General features: G+C 36.8%; 2 protein-coding genes across 3 annotated transcripts in view; one reads left to right on the top strand and one right to left on the bottom strand.

Annotated features, from left to right (window-relative positions):
• LOC145672160 (uncharacterized) overlaps positions 1 to 19,898 on the top strand; it is a 315,761-nt gene that overhangs the window by 233,567 nt on the left and 62,296 nt on the right. The window lies entirely within an intron of this gene.
• The window catches only part of LOC145671835 (uncharacterized), a 43,233-nt gene that overhangs the window by 6,163 nt on the left and 17,172 nt on the right, over positions 1 to 19,898 (bottom strand). Inside the window, exons 3-4 of the mRNA XM_081741062.1 lie at positions 10,396 to 10,596; positions 2,556 to 2,666 (exon numbers count right to left, since the gene is read on the bottom strand). Of these exons, the coding sequence (XP_081597188.1) occupies positions 2,556 to 2,666; positions 10,396 to 10,587 (303 nt within the window). The 5' untranslated portion in view covers positions 10,588 to 10,596. The remainder of the gene's footprint in view (positions 1 to 2,555; positions 2,667 to 10,395; positions 10,597 to 19,898) is intronic.

Here is a 19,898-nt window from a genome sequence, read left to right as displayed (position 1 = left end):
AAGGTTTTTGTTTTTTAAAAAAACAATGCCAAACTTACGTATTTAACATTTGCACCCATATTCTTTATGAATTGGTGAAAGAAGCGACCAGATGATTACCGACCAACTGTTTTATCATTGCTGTCTTTGAGCAATTAGATAATAATGGAAGACAAGCTTCGTTCTTCTCAAACTTGTTACTATGAAAAACTTAGTGTTTTTTTTTTTAATTCATATTCACTCTAATCAGTTTTAGAAGTAGTATTAAACAGATAATATCGTAATGCCTGTAAGAGTTTTCTCCGCCCTGAAAATGTATTTTCTGGGTTTTCTTTTTAATACTAATTCACAGAAAATTTGCTGAATTTTACTGGAATTATAAGGAATTTGTAATTGTCAGGCTCTCCCACTTGAAACTTTAATTCCTACTCCGATCCAACATTGAATATCTTGAACAACTTGAACTTAGCGTGAAGTGGTTTATTACGAACAGGACAATAAGAATTATGACAGATGTAATAAGTTAACCGGTTGGTAACACTTATGTATATACAAAACCAGCCGTCTGCATTCGTTCGCTGGTCGGGGTATACTTGTAAAAGCCTATTACATGAATTAATAATTGTATTCTAGACCTTTCGTAAATTTGGGTACCCAATAATTATGACGTCATAAACTGTGCACCTAAATTTCTAGTCTATAACAATAGGTTTAATAGTTTATTTAATAGCATTTTGTCTATACTACCTGGCTTACTTTCTACATTTTTTTATATTTCTTCATTGTCGTTAAGTTATTTATTAGTTTTTAAAAAAGTAAAGATGAACTTAGTAAAGACCTTAATACAACGCAAGGTACTACTTGTACTAATACAACTATACTACTTGTAATAGTTCCGTAGTTAGTAAATAATTCATTTCAAATACATTTTTGTCAAGTGACTTACGGCCCACTCAGCAGAAAGGACGTGCACATGTGAAATCTAATTTAAGAAAAGTATAAATGCATCTGGTTTCTTATTAAATCTGTAATACTTTTAGTGCTTTGGTTAATATATACGAGGGACATTTCATAAATAATGCATACAAGTTTTTTGTGACTTACACGTTTATTGTTTGTAGAGGATTTCTTTACAGGTTTCCAATATGGTCTCCTGTTTGACAGTGACGAAATCCCAACGTGTGGGTAGCTTCTGTATTCCATCAAGGACGCTATCTTTGTGAAGCTATCGAATGGTTCGGGTAACGGCTGCAGAAAGCTCCTCGAGACATGGAAACCGACGTCCACCCATACGTTGTTTCAACTTTGGGAACAGGTCGTAGTCTGGTAGACTCATGTTCAGACTGTAAGGAGCATGAAGTAATATTTGCTAACCGTATTTGCGAAGCTTTTTACGCACACCATTAGCGGTATGCGGGCGAGCGTTGTCGTGGAGTATCAGTAAACCCGCTTTAAGCAACTGCGGTTGGGTTTTGTACATTTTCTGCGCAGTTTAAGCGGGAATTCACAATAATAGTCTTCTACATGGAACTCTGTCCGTTATGATAATGCATTGATGATGCTAAGCAAAAATCATAATTTGCTTAACCTTTGATTGAGATCGGCGACACGTTTTTGATCTTGGGGAAGATGGAGCTCTTCTCTGGTTGGATTGTGATTTCAATTCCGGCTCAAAGTCTCTGATCCACGTTTCATCAATAGCAATAATGTGATGCAGTAAGTCTTCACCTTCAACGCTGAATCTTTGTTTCAACACCGCTGCATTGTCCAGATGTGTCTGCTACTGTTCAGCAATCAAAAAATGGGGGGCCCCATCGTGCAGAAGTTTTTCTCTCCTGTAAGTCACTTGACAAAATTCGGTTTACTGACGGAGATGGAATTCCTGTGATGTCAGAAAGTTCCTTACATATCACACGACGATCTTGTTCAAGTGCATCTGCCACGAATTGCACACTTCTTTCATCGATTGATGATTTCGGTTGTCCTGGTCTTCCATCATCCTTTATGCTCACACTACCACTGCGGAAACGAGTAGCCTAACGAGAAACTACTATGGTCCACTGTTGTCTCACCATAAACTTCACTTAAGGTACGGTGAATTTCTCTGGGGGTTTTGCCACGTAACGTTTCAGTCTTTAAGTACAACCTCAGATCTTCAATAGACACGTTACCCGAAACACCCGCTTTCCATTTCCAACACTTGTCACACCCTCACTATGTTCATTAGAGAGTACACGAGCACACATCCTGCTCTTAAGACCTCATCTTCAGTTGACGAAATGTTTTCATCATCCACTCCGCAGCGTTGCCATAGTGTGCATTATTTATTAAATGACCCTCGTATTATATAAAAGGACTTCTTGTAAACGATATATCTCGCCAATTACAACAAGCCTTGTTCCTAGGTGCGAAGAATATACAAATATGACCTCTTTGCGTTAAAAATGAGAGACGTGTTTTTATTTATAAACAGAAGCAATATCGGGTACTGCTGGAAATATTGTTTAGAACAAAGTATTTTAGCTCTACGTGTACAAATTTTCGAAGTAATCCATACTTAACGTATGTAATCTTACCACATCTACAGCTTTCTCATTCGCACCATGTTTAACCAAAAGCTGATAGAAAAAGGCGCCATCATCTGTGCCTTCCAAGGCTGCGGCATAGTGCAAGGGTGTTCGTCCAAGCTTGTAAAAAAAAGTAATAAATAATTAATCATTGTTTTATGAAAACAAATATAAAAATATTACACTTCAATCATATATGATGAGACTTAAATTGAATTGACTATGTATGGTGGTGCAGAGTATTGTATTTGGTTCTCATACAGTCAGACAGCAATAGCAATGTACAAAAGAAGTAAACAACCTTATCAGCTTGGCCTCAGCAGGAGTCCTTACTCTAATGACGTGCGCCTTCAACCCCATGTGGTTAAACACCTGCTGGCAAAGAGTCGCCACTCTAGTGACGTTCGCCTTTAACCCCATGTGGTTAAACACCTACGAGTACGAAGTCGCCACTCTGATGACACCGTCTTCAATCCCATGTGGTTGAACACCTACGGGAAAGGAGTCGCCGTCTGATGATGTCCGCCTTCAACCCCATGTGGTTCAACACCTACGGACAATTCAAGTCCTGGTCGTAGTTCGAAACCTACATTAAGGCCGGGCGCATATTGATCATAGGAAGGCCAGTCAAGCGAAACAGAGGGAAATAGGAGAGGATGCGGAGAGAGAGCCCTGAATGTGGACCATGTGTGTCTATCGCAGCGTTAGAAAGGTGTTTCCGTAGCACATGCTCAAGTGAATATGCGGTACGAGACTATATTGTATTGCTCACAGTACTGCACCTCGGGTTGGCTGTTCTGTCCTGGTCAATAAGGCCGCCATGATAGTGTTTCGTCCTTTGTAACCTCGGTGTTGCATAAGGTCGTAAATCACAAAAAAACGAAGTTCAAACTTCCAAACTCACTCTTTTAAAGAAAAATCTATACTATGACCTTAGAGATCCATTATTAGATGTAACGTATAATGTAATAGTCTCTAAGCTTATTTTATGTTCCTTCGTAGTCAAGTGATTAAGGTAAAGTGGTTATCTGTGCCTAAGTCCTAAATTCTATTTCCAGTGGGGTACTAAGCGGCTGGTGAAAACTAAATAATAAATTGGATCCCACTTCTAAACAGTATATCACGTCTGATCTCGGTGCTCGATCAATAAATAAAGAAACGCTATTTCTCTACATATTGCAAATGTAACTAAGAAATAAACACGTTTTCGTTTTATCTTTGTGATTTTTTTTTTAAATCAAATTCAAAGGGAGGGAGAAATCATGGCTAGATCCGGGAGATCTGCACGTACGACATGATGGCAATAAAAAATGTACTCCATTTTCGATACACTATTCTGGAAAGAAGTTGATTATTTTTGTTCCAACTAGAGTACAGTACCTCTTGGAAAGGATAATCAACTTGTCAGGGAATGTTTATCGCTGATGTTCAAACTTTTTGCATTAGTTTGGTTTAATGTTCTTTTCATTAGCGAGAATGTATGAAACAATACGATATCTACTGTTTAAACTGGGATGTGAACCGATATCCCGGTATGTATTCGAGATAAGTATTTCATGGGACCACGCTCACAGAAGGTTCACGCAGTATCCAATCGGTCATCAGGAGGCACTAAAATTTATACTAGTTGTATGAGCAGAAATTAACCATTCCTTTTTTAATATCCAGTATATATACGTATTTGCAACACAACTATGTTTCATTCGAGATAAGCTCATAGGAGATCAAAACAGGTTTTCTCCTCATCACACTCACCCACACTGTCTGATAAGCATGAATGTTGGTGTTCCTGTGTTCACCTTCAACCCCCGCACACGGAGGAATAGAATGTATGTAAATGTATATAAAGATTTAATTATATCTTCTATAATAGCTCATATAGTATTTTAAAACATTTCATTACATTTATCTGCATTAGTGAGGAAAGAAACATATTTTAGTACAAAGTAAATTTAAATGAACAGTTATCGTCTTCTTGATGGTCGACGTTGTGAAATAATGTTGGAATTGCAAGTGAAGACAGGGTTGGGAATTGAATGGGTTCTTACTGCACGTATACAATAATTTTCACATTGATTTGCAATCCAAGAGCAAATGCAGTTTGTATGAGAAAAGTGTCAAAGTGCTAATATCATAACGACGGGACACGAAATGATAAATATCATGTGTCTCATGGCCGATCCTCTTATAAACAGATATGCTTATATTAAAAAAGAGAAAAGATATAATTTAAACAGGATTGGTTCGATTCACAACCTCTTCCGACTCTTAAATGAAAAATCATGGTAATTAACTTAGTGAGTTCTTATTTCTAAAAATGTGATTTTAAAAATGTGAGTAAATCAAACCTTAGTACATACATAATAATCATTCTTTAACATGTTAGGCGCCGTAGTTAATTTTATGATTTTTTCCATCAGCGCATTAAGATATTATATATTTAGGGCAGGGCGCAAAATTTTCGGTCGCCACGTCGCCATTGGCTACTAGACATTTAAAGCTGGCGACCAATGTTCAGTAGAATGGTTTCTGCCTGAACTCATAGGGCTGCGCAGTTTCCGTTTCGCACAAAAATAATTATCACTGAGTGAAAGAAAACACGAAATCTAAAGTCGTCACAGCAAACGTGGAAAGAACAGAATATAAACGTTTGTTTTCTTCATTGACGTTGAATCAGACAATGAAAAAGATTTAGTGAAAACTTTATTACGAGATTACCAAATTTGCTTCCAATTTTTTGGTCACATTTTGTTTAACTTAACCTGTGAGTACTGCTTCATGTGAGATAGCTTCAGCATTCTCAACAGAGTTAAGACTGCCTACGGGAATTCACTGAAGACTGACCTATACTAGATGATTTGCTGAGAATTTCCATCAACGGCCCTTCACTTAAGAACTTTGATCCGAAAACTGCAATCGACAGCTGGTATTTCAGTGCAGAGAGAGAGAGCGTTAAACACGTGAAGTCTTAAAAGCTACGATATTTTATAACATGTGTATGAATTGTCCAATTCAAAATTGATCGGAATCTATTTGTCTGGTTTTGAAATTTTATGCCTTGATGTAATCTCTTTTTCTTTTTATCAAACCGAAGGCCGCAGGGGAGGGGGGAAGACCTCTCATAATGTGTACGTGAGAAAGACTTGCGACCATCGTTTCTGGATTGATGAGTGCTTCTGACTTTGAAATTTTGCGCCCTGATTTAGGGTGTACCAAAAAGGACTTTACAACTTTGAAAACTCAAATTGATTTATTCATTTATCTTAGAGACATAGTTTTGGTGTCATTTTGTAGCAAAATACATCAAAAGTTTTCACTCGCGTAGTACACTATTTGAGAAATAAGCCACCGCAAGCGCCACCGGCAGTTGCAGGGTAGCAAAGATAGCTGCCTTTACTGGTCCCGTGCGTGTTAGCAGTGTGTTTTGATTTGAAGAATTAAAGTCTGCGACAACTGTGCAACGTAATTTTCGTACAAAGTATGGTAAAGGTCCTCCCAGTGGGCCTACTATTTATCAGTGGCATAAGTGTTTTTATTAAAACTGGATGTTCGGTAAGACACAACAAATCTTAAGGTCTTCCCCGTACGTCTGGAGATGTCGTAGAGCAAGTGAGACTGCAGATGGGATCACCAATAGAAGGCACATTGAACCTCTTTAGTTACAAGATAAAAAAAAAAAACACGATTATTTTGCTACAAAATGACATCAAACTCCCATGTTTGTAAGCCAAATAAATCAATCAATATGAGTTTTCACGGTTGCAAAGTCCTTTTTGATACACCATATATATATGGTGTTTTATGGTGGAGTATATACATGGTGTTTTCACCGCTGTGAAAACTTGCATTAATTTATTTATTGAGGTGTCTCAAAAATTCCCTAACAATGGTAACTGCTATTATCAGAGTTACAACAAAATGTAAGAGAGGAAACCGTCTCCAAATATGATGTTTTCAATATAAAGTGAAAGACTTATTTAAATCGGACGAGCCGTTTGGGCTGTACACTCTTTATGCGCCCAATGTTAAATGAAAATGCAACGTTGCCATTTACCTGGACCCACAACATAAGTGAATGCAGTTGCTGTTTTTTTACACTAACGTGTCGATGGCCAGCCCCCATTTCAAACAGTAACTTGAATCTCTTATGTTGTGTGTTCAGGTAAATGGCAACATTGCATTTTCATTTAACATTGGGCGCATAAAGAGTGTACAGCACAAACGGCTCACATGATTTAAAAATTTCTTTCACTTTAAATTGAAAATATATTTGGAGACGTTTCGCCTCTTATATTTTGTTGTAACTCTGATAATAACAGAGTTACCTATGTCAGGGGACTTTCAAAACATCCTGTATATAATGCAATATTACTGGACCATTAGCAGAAAATCGGCCTCCTAACGAAGAAACATCGCACAAGGCAGACATGTACGCAACCCTTGCAAAAATTTCACTGAGGTCTCATGGGGTATACTCGGCGCGTATTAAAGATAAAAATAAAAATAATATCCGTTGGTAGCGGAGTTTGGTAGTTGCTAAGAGGAACAACATTGCCTTGACAACGTCAGGTGCTAGCGAACTGGGGTAAAGATTTAGCTTTTATATAATACTGTATCTTTAAAAAGCCTCCCTCCCTGTCAAGATTACCGACTTACTTTCCCTTTTGCAATAACAAAGAGATGAAAAGAAGGGGAAATTGTTTTGATTGCACATCAGCTTATGTGGAACGAATTGTAGTTTGAATGGAGGCCATTTTTCCTATTTCAGCTTTCTTTAGCTCAACGCAAAGATTGTAATAGGAATTTAGAAATACCCAGCATATATTTCAGTCAAGTCATTGTGCTATTAGTATGTACTCTTTGCAAATACTCAAATACTCGATAGTCTGGGGAAGATATTATCAGCATATCTGTTTCCATCTCAGAAAGTCACGAGTTAACCTCAATACATTTAGGATTAATGAAAGAACGAGACCAGATATCAGAAAAAGATATAGTGTTTTCTGGGTCACGACAGCCGACACTGTGTTACAAGTACTTCTTACGGAATATTCAGCTGCGAATGAATGTTTGCTTTCTAACATCAAGAGCAAATTAAGATTTGGTTTTAAAATTATTTGATGCTAGCGTAATACAGTATGCAGCAAAACAAACAGTACTGAAATCATATCGTTGACATTTATTTATTTATTTATTGTATAACGTAATGAAACACAAAAAATGTCAAAACGATGTCAACTAATTATTACTCAATACAAATTATAAATTTAACAGGAATCGAGCCTGTACATCACGTGTTCAAAATGTTGACCGTTACGTCTAACATTCTTCAAAGCCGTTCTGTAGATCGATGAACATGTTAGTGAACACAGCTTGCTGGAACAACAAAACAAATGATCGAATCTTCTCTCTTAACTCCAGTACAATGGTAGGGTATTATCTATTCGGAAAATTGCTTCTTTTAGTATACCCCACAGAGCCATCTCCACTCATCTTCTACGGTCAGATGCTGGCCCACACCGTATGAGCGGAAATAGTGCTCTCAAATAAACACCTTCTCCTCTGTTGTGAGTAACATTATCTTCGCTCCAAGTGCATAGTCCGCTAGTCCACACACAGCGAAGCATACAATGTGGCGCTCACAGCTCATACCACATTGCGCCCGCGCGCCATTTGCACGCGAATTTACTGTTTATTTTGCCGCATATTGTAATATGTCCTATTTTATTCTTGATCAATGACTGTCAAGTCCGAAAATACGTACTCCGTCTTAACACTAGTCTAGTAGATAGTTAATATGCCTTTGGTGCACGAGGTTCCGGATTCGATTTCCAGTGGAAGAGCATCGAGCGCATTGCAGTAGTTCAGATTTATTATAAAAAGTGTAGGTTTTGGTTTATGTAGTCTCGCTGTGAAGGGCAAATATAAACTAATCAATCAAATCCAAGAGTAGATTCTAGATCAGTTATTTCCAGCTTCCGAAGTACGACGTATGAGCTGGCTTTTACGATCATAGACAGGAGAAAGAGAACAGGTTGAGCAAATAAGGGGAAGGGAACGAGGTAGGTGGAAAGGAATAAAACAAGTATTAGTAGTTCGATCAGTTATGAATCTACAAGTAGTGAGGAGGGGTACGGTGGCTTAGTGGTAGAGCGCTTACCTCTGGTGTGTGAGGTCGCTAGTTCGATCCCCCACCAATTAAGTTTGTGATGGGCAACATGGTGTCGTGGGTTTTCTCGGGGTACTACATTCTCATTCCACCAATTCTTCCTTCATCATTCGCTTGCCTTAATCATCCGTCCCCCTTAGCCTAAACGGCATAAACGTGGGACATTAAACTGAAAGATTTCATACACCTTCTTCGCCTGTCACCACTGTTTTCTATCAACGCTTGATTTGTTTCCTTCTCTTTGGTTTCTGTGGCTGGTTTGCTGAGAATCTGAGCAGCAAACTGTGACGTTACAAACATCCAGTTTGAATGGCTATTTTGTACTGTATATAAATATTCGAATATTTATGGATTTTTCACCTACGAGTGACGTCATAGTTTATTGTTACACATGTTTACGAATTAGCGATAAATTTGCCAGTTCAAATTCTTAAAAATAACGAAATAGAAGTAGTAAATACCACGTATGCATATCTAAGTGGAAATACTTTGTGAATCGAGTCGAGTATTGGCTTGTGATGTAACGATATTGACTACAATTGAAGAATGAGACACGTTTTCTCAGTTTGGTGCGAGTGGTCCCTAGTTAGGTGAGTTTGTGATGGGCAGCATCGTGTCCGTGGGTTTTCTCGTGATTCTCCCGTTTTCTTCCATATTTCATTCCATCAATTTCTTTCATAATCCTTTACTTTCTGTAATCATCCTTTTCCTTTAGCCTAAAGGGCGTAATTGTGAGGCTTGCTGATGTCTGTATAAATAAAAAAAAAAAGGACTTTTATGTGCAATTGAAGATACACATTTTATATGTTTCAACGGGTTTTGTGCACTATTTAGTTCAGAGTTTCTCAACCTGGGGCCGGACTCGTTGGGAATCACGAGAGGAATACATGGCGGACGAGAAGGAACTTGGAAAAGGTAAATGGGATAAAATCTAGTAGCGGGAAAAAAATTAAAGTGTGTTTTAATTAGACATATTTTTATGTCCATTCTAAGGATGATCTTTTACGAAATATCTGTTTTCCGATTCGTTTTTCTGTGGAAAAATCGTTATTTTTTATTTTTTTCCATTTTCGAATTATTTTCGTTTTCGAAAAATTCATTTTTCGATATAGTATTTTTCAAGAAAAAGTGGTCGTCCCTAGTTCATACGTGTTTTCAAATATAGTGAAGATTATTGAAATTTTAAACTGTTAAAGAATCATTTAAAAGCAATTGTAGAGGAATGAAATTTATGGAAAACTCAATGTTTTAATATAAGAAATAAAATGCATTAAACAATGCATATTAAAATGAAGTAGAAAATAAATACAATAAATTACAACTATAAGCGATAACAGTAGTAATCAAAAAATCTATTAAATTACTTATAGGGACAGGAAGATGTGATAAAAGGGTGCCGTGATAAAAAAAAAAAAAAAGTTGAGAAACTCCGTTCTAATCCATAGAAGTGTTTTTCCTCTTTAAACTTGTTTGTTATCCTTATTTTTGCAATGAACAAACTAAATTTAAACGCATTTTAAATAGATCTCAAACAATGCTGTTTTGCATAGCGCAAACTTTTCGTTGAACTAACAGCATTATGCAAGGTATTCCTGTAATCAAATATGTACACAAGATCATTTAATTGAAATATTTATACTAAGTAATTTTTAATGGTAGAAAAGACTTATTTAAGGTTACCCTATCTCTAGCTTCGATTGCGTTTGGGAATTTGTTGACCAGGTACTCTACAATGTCTTTGTGTTGCCCTAGCATCGCCTTTTGGAGAGGAGTGTTCCCTGCTTCGTCTCGTGACAGAGCCCACATCTTTCGGTCCATCAGACAGCTTATCATGTGCAGGTCCCCTGTGGAAGCGGCTTCGTGAATTCTCATAATGCGGCCCTACAAAAATACAGTATTTCTCTGTTAAATTTTTAACTCTAATTTTATTTAACATGATTTATTCTCGATATCCAACAAAGCTCACTATTACAAATAACTCTCACATAATATACATTAAACTAAAAATAAGTTTAAATATACACGAGGTGTGTACTTTCATAACGAGGCAGAAAGTAATTTTCGCTAGGGCATTAAACAAAGGAAAGACAATGACCTTGACACATTTATTGCCACAAATACAGCACATGTCATACTATTTTTCAACATACTCACAAACAGAATTGACATTTGTCATACCGTAGAACCAACTTCCGTATTCCAACGCAGTAACAGTCAGCCGTCCGGGAGTCGAATCAGTGTATACCGACCATCTGCAACTGTTCATTACTGTAAAATTGCGTACCGGATGGGAATGTCTTGTGGTGTAAGAAGACACGAAAATCGCTTGGAGCAAGATTGGAGCTGTTTGGTAGGGAGTCAAAACGTCCCATTGAAACGACTGGAGACGATCAGTTGTCAGACGCCGTATAGCCCCTGATACACCTCCTGCTTGGTAGGAATTTTTATAGTGATGAACAATTGCAATTTTTTTTAAATCGCGTTTTCTAAAAGGGGGCTAGAAAGTAGCGAAAGTAAGACATCCTCGTTCTTCATTCTTAATGAATTCTGAGGAAACTAGCCATTTTTCTTTCTATTCACACGTTGTTACTTGTATTAAAACTTAGAGCAATTACTAACTTATGCTACAATCTTGTTGCTATATTAGATTCACTTCTTCGATAGCAGAACCTTTAGTTTCATTGTTCTTTCGTATGGGAACGAAGCAGAAGCCTGAAATGCTATTTAAGACTCCTTCCTTAGCTCACTTCCACGTTAATAAATAATAATTTAAAAAATAGTGAATAACTTAAAGACTTTAAGAATATCAAACATGAAGAAAGTGAGTCAGGTTGTGTCTATAAAATTGTATTAATATCATTTTCTTATAGACCAAAAATTTGGGTCCGCAGTTTATGGCTTCGTAATTGTTGTGCAGCCAAATTTATGGACTAACGAAAGATCTTGAAAATAATTACTAGTTCCTATAATAGCATTTTGTAGATATACAAGATCGGCCAAAAGTCACGAAGGGGTTATAATTGTGATTTTTTTATTTATCATAATTTCCATAGATATTTCACGGACTTAAAGACCAAAAATGAGAGATTGCTTACACTTTTGTGTGAAATAATCTCAGGTAGATGTCCGCCATTATGGGCTTCATGCATACAGGCCCTGTTGAGCATATGATTCATAACAGGGTCAATACTTTTGGTTCGAGTCCTCGTAGTTCTATAAGAATATTGTCCTTGAGCTGTTGTATTATTTGTGGTTTGTTCACATACACTTTGTCCTTCAGATAACCCAAAAGAAAATAAACAAGCGGAGTGAGGTCAGGCGAACGGGAGGGCCAGTTTATGTCAGTTTTTCTTGAGATGATGCGATGGCCGAAAATGGTATTCAGGAGGCCAATTGAGCTCCTTGTCGTGTGTGCTGTGGCTCCATCTTGTTGAAACCACATCTCAGGCATATTCTTCACTGCTTGACGCACAATAGTCTAAATCATGTTTAGATATCAATCACCAGTCACCGTTAGTGGATTGGTTTTACCATCTTCAAAGAAATATGGCCCAGTGATCGTTTCTGACGTCATGCCACAGAATGTAGTTCGCGCTGATCAATGGCGTATCAGTTTTCAACGAGACCAGAAATGTTGACACCTGTCATGAATCATGTACCACACAGGTTATTCACAAAAAATCGCAGAATTCGGGGAGGGGGGAGCTTAGGAAAGAACCTTAAACGTAGGGAGACACAAATTAGGAATGAAAATAAGCATACGTGTTATCTAAAGTTCAATGTTAAACAGAATTTAGATGAAAATCATGGCACACTTTATAGCAATAATCAGATATAACTAGCGAATGAAGAAGTTTTTTTCTATGTTTTTATTCTTTAATATAATAATGTTTTTATTCTTGAATAAATATATAATACACTCAGTCCATTAATCATTTCTTTCATGTACATCGTTTTCTTCTCTATCTTTGGTCACCGTTTTTCTGTAAAATATGCAATGACTGATGTTGAAATCGATATTACTCTTCGTTATGATTATCCCTCTGATAAAATGTCCTCTCTAGAATCTTCATTCACACGCAAGACATTTTTATGTTCTTCGTTTCAATAAAAGTGTCATCGATTTAGCAAGTCATGAATATTTAAAAGTGGTTCATCTGTGGCAATTGTTCATAAATATTAAGTTATTCAAGTAGTTTAGTTTGTAGTCGGTTGCCATTGTCCTTGTAATATCAGAAGAAGAACAGAAAGCCCTGAAATCATAAAGTGACAGTTCTGGTCAACAATTAAAACTGAAATTCGTGACTTAGCTCTTGTAATTTTTATTTCGTGCAACTTACACAGGGTTGAAGCTCGTGTGCGATTTTTCGATGTAAACGTACTCATCTGACACGCACTTTATCATCAATACATCGTGTTTTTTTTTTTGTTTTTTTTAGGTCTATTTTACGTTTCGTTTATGCAGCTCTTTGTCTTATATATCGAAGCGTTTTTTTTAGATCAAAGATTTTTTTTTAGATTCTGATTTCACGTGTTTTCTTTGTTACTTTTTAGGTACAGTGCTATATTAGGTTACTTTCTATTTTTCGCTTGTTAAAGTCAAATATTGCAACTTAAGTTTCATGTACTTCCATACTAACTAGAACTCTGCAATTTTATACAAATATGTACACGCAAAGAGAGTACTATATATATATTCATAAATTTTGCTCTAGCACAGATTGCCAAACTGTCGATCGCAGTAGCTCTCGGAGACACTTTCGGTAGATATCGCTACGCTCCGGTTGGCTAACCTTGATTCCTCCACTGAGCTGGCGCTAACGACAGGGGACGCTGACAACAACTGCTTGTTTCTCCTGCTCAACTGCCATTGTCAGTCCTATCTTACAGTTGACTGTATACGCATGGAGTTGTGCACGTTATGCATTTCATGTGTATATTAGACATTTGCTAACTTGGATAGGTTCCTTTCATGTTTACTAGAAATGTAAGTTCATATGCATAAACAGATGTAAGATTTTAAGAAAAAAAGTTGACATTTCTTTTGGTTGGTAGTTCTCAGTAGGATTTAGAAACAATGAGATAGCTCAAAAGTTTCATAAGTTTGGCGACCACAGCTCTAGTATATCGTTTCATTGAATAATGAATAAAATTACTTATTCATTATAGAATGAAATAATGAATGAATAAAATTATTCATAATGAATAAATTGATAAAATTTTATATTAATTAACGAACGCTTGATACTTATACAACCCAAACCCAATCAAAATTTTGTTGCTCGCGGACTACTAGATATTCTGTTCACTTATATATATACAGGTGACTGGTAATTCAATGCATTCCTTGCAAGGGGATATTCTACAAGTACTTTGGAACATTTTTACCTATATGAACCGAGGATCGCAAATCAATAGTTTGTGAGTAATTTGCACATGTGTGATTTCTTGGAAATTTGCCAGCTTACGAGAGATGCGCGGGAAAGTTTTACCCTGACCCACTTCTACATATCGTAGAACGATGAAATTTTACGTGTGTAATCCTGCGTACCCATGTACGTCATGTGGTAATATACATGACAACTCTGCATCGTTGCTAAGTTATAGGTCCAAATATAAAATAAGGTGTAGTGGTCCAAACTCCATTTACTGCACCTCAGAAAGCAGCGTGGCAACATCGCAGAAGTACTTGCCCCTGGGTCATTCCATTCCAAATCATCACAGCTGTTAGTATAAAACTTCCTATGTTTAGTTCCGCCAAGTCTCTTAGGTTAAGTTCTATTCCCCTAATTTGTTAGGTTAAATTCAGTTCACTTTCAAAACTCCTTTAGGTTGATCTTCCAAAATTCTAACCCCTAGGATACTAACAACACTGATCCAATATACTCGTCAACTTCTGTTACTCTTTTATTGTTTCTCAACTGGTACACTCAAAATTCTCTCTTACCATCATACTTTACAATTAACAACATTTCTCAAGTCTATCAAACTCAAAAGTCAAGAGATCTGTTCTTGAATCAACCCCAACTTTACTACATTTTACAAATCAACCTAAAACTATCCCTAGCAACATAAATATCTCTTTTCTTCCTTTTCTTCTTTTTTGGCTAGTGCTTTATTATTTTCTCAACGCTTACAACCTATTATAAACGTCTATATTTTCTACTCCTAACAACCTCTCGGGGCTTGGAAAGAAAAAATCATTTTATTTCTTCTCTCTCCTGAATTGACGTCTCTTCTTTGTGCCCTTTAACTGTTGCTTCATTATGGTCATTCTCATCCACAATGTTCTGATCTTATTCATCCAAGATACTAATTCTTCGAACACAAATTGGAAAACATCCTCCTCCAAACCTAATATCTGGTCTTCCATTAAATTAAACTCCTGATTCTTTACTTGCTTATTTTTCGTACCGTGTTCCCTGTGTACACTTCTTCTGCTATCAATTTCTTCTTCCGACTTGAGAAAAATACTATCACTGTCTTCCTTGGCGTCAATCAAAGGCTCTTTTACTTGATCATCTGTAAGATTATAGTAACTTTTGTTTGTTTGTAACTTTATTTGACGGTCTTCCTCTTTAGATTTGTGTTTTGAAAAGTTCTTATTTCTTTTAGTGCTCTGGTTCAGTTTAGTAGCTCCAACTGCATATTGATTACTAGATAATCCAATAGAGGTTCCCAGGCTAACCTTAGATGGTTCTGTATTATCCTCAACAACACATGTAGATAGCATAACATCAGGTTTATCCCTAGTCTCTTGATAATGTAACGTATCCAAAGTTAATACTTGAAATAAATTCTGTACATTATCTGGTTCTAATATTGCGGAAGATTTCAGATCACCCTGTCTTAACTCTACGTTGTCGTGAACAACTTCAGCATCAGAAACATGAAATTGGAGTTCTTTAATTTCACCTTCTGTAGACTGCACAACACAGGCATTAGCAAAGTGGTGTAAACCTGTACATTTAAAACACCTTTTTCCGAAAGCAGGACACGTTTCTTTATCATGTCTACGCAAGCAGCTTCGACACAACTTCGACATAGAGTCTGATGAAGATGAAGTATATCCTGGTGAACGCCTCACACTTCTAGACCAACTACTACTGTAGTAGCACGTCCAGATTTTACTTGTATTCTTTTGTTATTACTGTTCCATCGAGGTTTACTACATTAAGTTGATGTGTTATCTGTTCTGGTACATTATTAAATAAGTTCATCTGTTCTTCCGTATTTTCCACTGCAGTCGCTATATCTATCACCTGTTGGAAGGTGAGAGTACTTAAAGTTAATATTTGTCTTCTAGCGATGTTACTTTTCATCCCAAACACAAATTGATCTCTTAGGGCATGATCTAAACATGCATTAAAATTACAGTGAGCAGCCTGTTTCTTTAGAGTTAAAACAAATTGTGCCACCGTTTGATGAGGTTGGTGTCTAATATTGTGGAACTTAAAGCATTCTGCTAATTCATTTGTCTGTACACCGTAGTGACGAAGTATTAATTCTTTCAATTCTGAATAAGACTTCTGAGCAGGTTTTACTGAGATACATAAGTTTCTTAGTTCTTCGTACGTTTTCATACCCATGACAGACAAGAAAGTAGAAAGTTTTCTGTCTTCATGCAAGGCTGAAGATAAAACCACTTGCTCGAAACGCTCAATATAAACTTGTATCCGGCCAGATTCAACATCGAAGGGTTCAAAATTAGTAAATGAAGCCATTGTATTTATCTAAAAGCATAATGTTCTTAAAACCGACTGCACCAATGTGAGTATAAAACTTCCTATGTTTAGTTCCGCCAAGTCTCTTAGGTTAAGTTCTATTCCCCTAATTTGTTAGGTTAAATTCAGTTCACTTTCAAAACTCCTTTAGGTTGATCTTCCAAAATTCTAACCCCTAGGATACTAACAACACTGATCCAATATACTCGTAAACTTCTGTTTATTCTTTTATTGTTTCTCAACTGGTACACTCAAAATTCTCTCTTACCATCATACTTTACAATTAACAACATTTCTCAAGTCTATCAAACTCAAAAGTCAAGAGATCTGTTCTTGAATCAACCTCAACTTTACTACATTTTACAAATCAACCTAAAATTGTCCCTAGCAACATAAATATCTCTTTTCTTCCTTTTCTTCTTTTTTGGCTAGTACTTTATTATTTTCTCAACGCTTACAACCTATTATTATAAACGCCTATATTTTCTACTCCTAACAACAGCGAAAAACCTCACCATCTCAGATTGTGATGAAAGTTGGTGAAAAGCAAGAGCTTGTGGAGTAAACAACATTTGCCAAGTTATAAGCTCCAGTGACAGGTAGTTGTCAGATAGCAATGTTGCCAACCTGGCAGAAAAGAGCCATTTTTCGCAAACATGCTAAATGAAAAAAAAATCTCAACTTCGCTCCTAATTTAGATAGAAACGTCATACTGAGCTCATTGTAAAGCTGAAGGAATGCTCTTTCACTAAAAAATAGGTGAAGACCATTTATGTTACTTTTTGGGGTCAAGGTCACACCCTGTGATCTTTGCCCTGAAATATCCGAAAAAAAATGCATTTTTGATTTTCCTAAAAAAAAAAAAAACACATTTTGTGTAGTGTCATGATGTCTACTTGTTGTGTAAATTTTATGTTAGGATGACTATGGGAACAGGAGTTACAAAGTAATGAACCTAGCAGACTTCAATAAAAATGCCATATTAAGTGGGTGGATATGATGTAAGAATCTTTCAAGTGTGATATAAAAATCCTTGAAACAAGTTAATATTGCACATTTCAAAATGGTACGCACCTACAAGTGAAGAAGGTGTTGCTTTATTCTTTGAATTCTCTCTTGCTTGGTAATAACGTCTGTATCTGGTAAATTATATATGCGACCAGTAGCTGTGCACGGTTCCACTGAAGCAAAAACATGAGTGATTGGAAGAGGCAGAACATCAGGAGGTTGGGGATAAACATACGATGGTGATGGACCATGGCACGTATCCTAAGCACCATATAATTATATACCTCTAAAGTCGGAAACACACTTAATTGTTTGCATACTTCCACAAAACATACAAACACCAAATTTTGCATACTTGTTCGTCATGGGATGTGAGTAATGGGAAAATTCCGATATCACGAAAAAGGCGACATTTTCCATGTAAATGAAGTGTCGAAATTTTTCGTCGTTTCGAAATGCTGGTTTTTAGAGTAGTTCCACACACCATAGAAACGTCATATTTTGTCAGGCAATGAAGCTAGGAACATAGTTTATGATAGAAAAAAGAGCATTAAAATTCGTTTTCGTTTCGCGGCGCAAATCGAAAAAATGTGAAATTTGTAATGGCTGTATCTAGGATGTTGAAATTTCGAGGTGATGTTTATTCTGATGCGTAGTTTGCGAATCCGCCCTTAAACTTGAAAAAAATAGTCATGTTCGGTGTCAGAAAGTGCTAGGAATGTTATAAGGGGGCGTCTAATTCTACACAACTTGTAGATATGGTGGAATCACGAAATTGCGTTCAAGTGTGTAGAGTACAGCTCATGTGAGGGGAAAAATCCGACATGTTGGAAAAGTCGTCATCTTCGATTCAAAATGGCGTCTCAAAAATTTGTAACCATGATAGTTGTAAGTTGTGCTCTTGGTAGGTAAGCAAGGTTTCGCTATGTTATTAAGGACGTAGTTCAGTTTAAGTGAAGAAACTAATCATTGGAGAAGTCGGCACCTTAATTCAAAATTGCCATATTTTTGAATTGCCTTCATTTGGCCTCGTATGTGGTATATTGAGTAGAATAGAACGAACAGAATTCAACGTAGTAAGTTAGCTCCGCGGTAAAGTGTCTGCTTTCTGAGTAGCAGGTCTGGGTAGCAGGTCTGGGAATCCCCGCAGACCATGTTTTATCTTGCATTTTTTTCTTATCACGTTGCTTCATTTTACCAAATAGTTTCTGTTGGCATTGCGTGAACAAAATATTTTCGTTATTACAGACAGACGGAAAGGATATATTTATACGCTAACTGTTGAGATGGTCTCGAAACTAAACAGTATGTTCGTGTAAAGTTTCGAGACGATACTGAAGTATTTAAAATGAAACATATGTAGCTTTGGAAATGGAGCATCACTAGTGTCTCTATCGGAAGCAATGTTCGGGGGGGGGAGTATTACCCCGGGGGCACTGCTGATAACATTCTATTTGTTATTGTATTATAAACGTATTATTTTGATCTCGCCAGGGGCGCTCTGAGGAGGCAGTGTCCCCCAAAAAGAGTCTGAAAGAAACATTGGGCATCATTTTCACGATATAGTGTCCATACAAGACAACAATACATTTTGTCTCGTGACAACAGTGTCTGCTTCAAACCGGAAACGATTGCAAAATATCTCTCTCCCTTTTTATGTTCCTCGTTAAGATACATGCGTATACCAAATTTGTAGTGAATACCACAAATGGAAAGTATAAAATATTAATTTTAAGGAAATACACACACACACAGGGACGTACGCAGGGGGTGGGTCCTGGGGGTCCGGACCACCACCGAAATTCCAACTTTTGAGTAAATTTATCCTAATTTTTGGGACAAGTTTAGGAATTTGAATATAAAATACACTGATATTGAGTTTGGCCCTTCCCGAAATTGATTCCTGCGTACGAAACTGCGCACACACGCTCATACACGCGGACACACACACACAAATGGGCACCTTTGAAAATTGTCTCGTCGGCAGCGTACATAATTTTAATATATAAGATACGTGGAAAAGTGCCCCTTTCGATTTAATAGTTTTAGTTGCGGGTCCGGTTGGAATGAAATGCCGTATATAATAAAGTCAAGCTTATTTTCAATCACCTATGCTATAAAAATAAACTTTCAAAGAAAGAAAAAGTGAGAGAAAAACTTGTTGGGGATCGAACCCAGGTCTTTTGCACAGTAGGCTCACGTCGTTCCCCTACACTACTCAATTCCTTAGATTTTGGATTTCCTACTTACTGCTCACATAGTACTGGTACGTAGCGGGCCCGCGTCCGTGGAATTATATACCTCTAAAGTCGGAAACACACTTAATTGTTTGCATACTTCCACAAAACATACAAACACCAAATTTTGCATACTTGTTCGTCATGGGATGTGAGTAATGGGAAAATTCCGATATCACGAAAAAGGCGACATTTTCCATGTAAATGAAGTGTC

This window comes from Thermobia domestica, chromosome 15 (genome assembly GCF_964235325.1).
Source record: "Thermobia domestica chromosome 15, izTheDome1.hap1.1, whole genome shotgun sequence".
In the NCBI taxonomy this organism is placed as follows: Eukaryota; Metazoa; Arthropoda; class Insecta; order Zygentoma; family Lepismatidae; genus Thermobia; species Thermobia domestica.
Note: the sequence above shows the minus strand (reverse complement) of the source record. Positions and strands in the feature narration are given on the sequence as shown.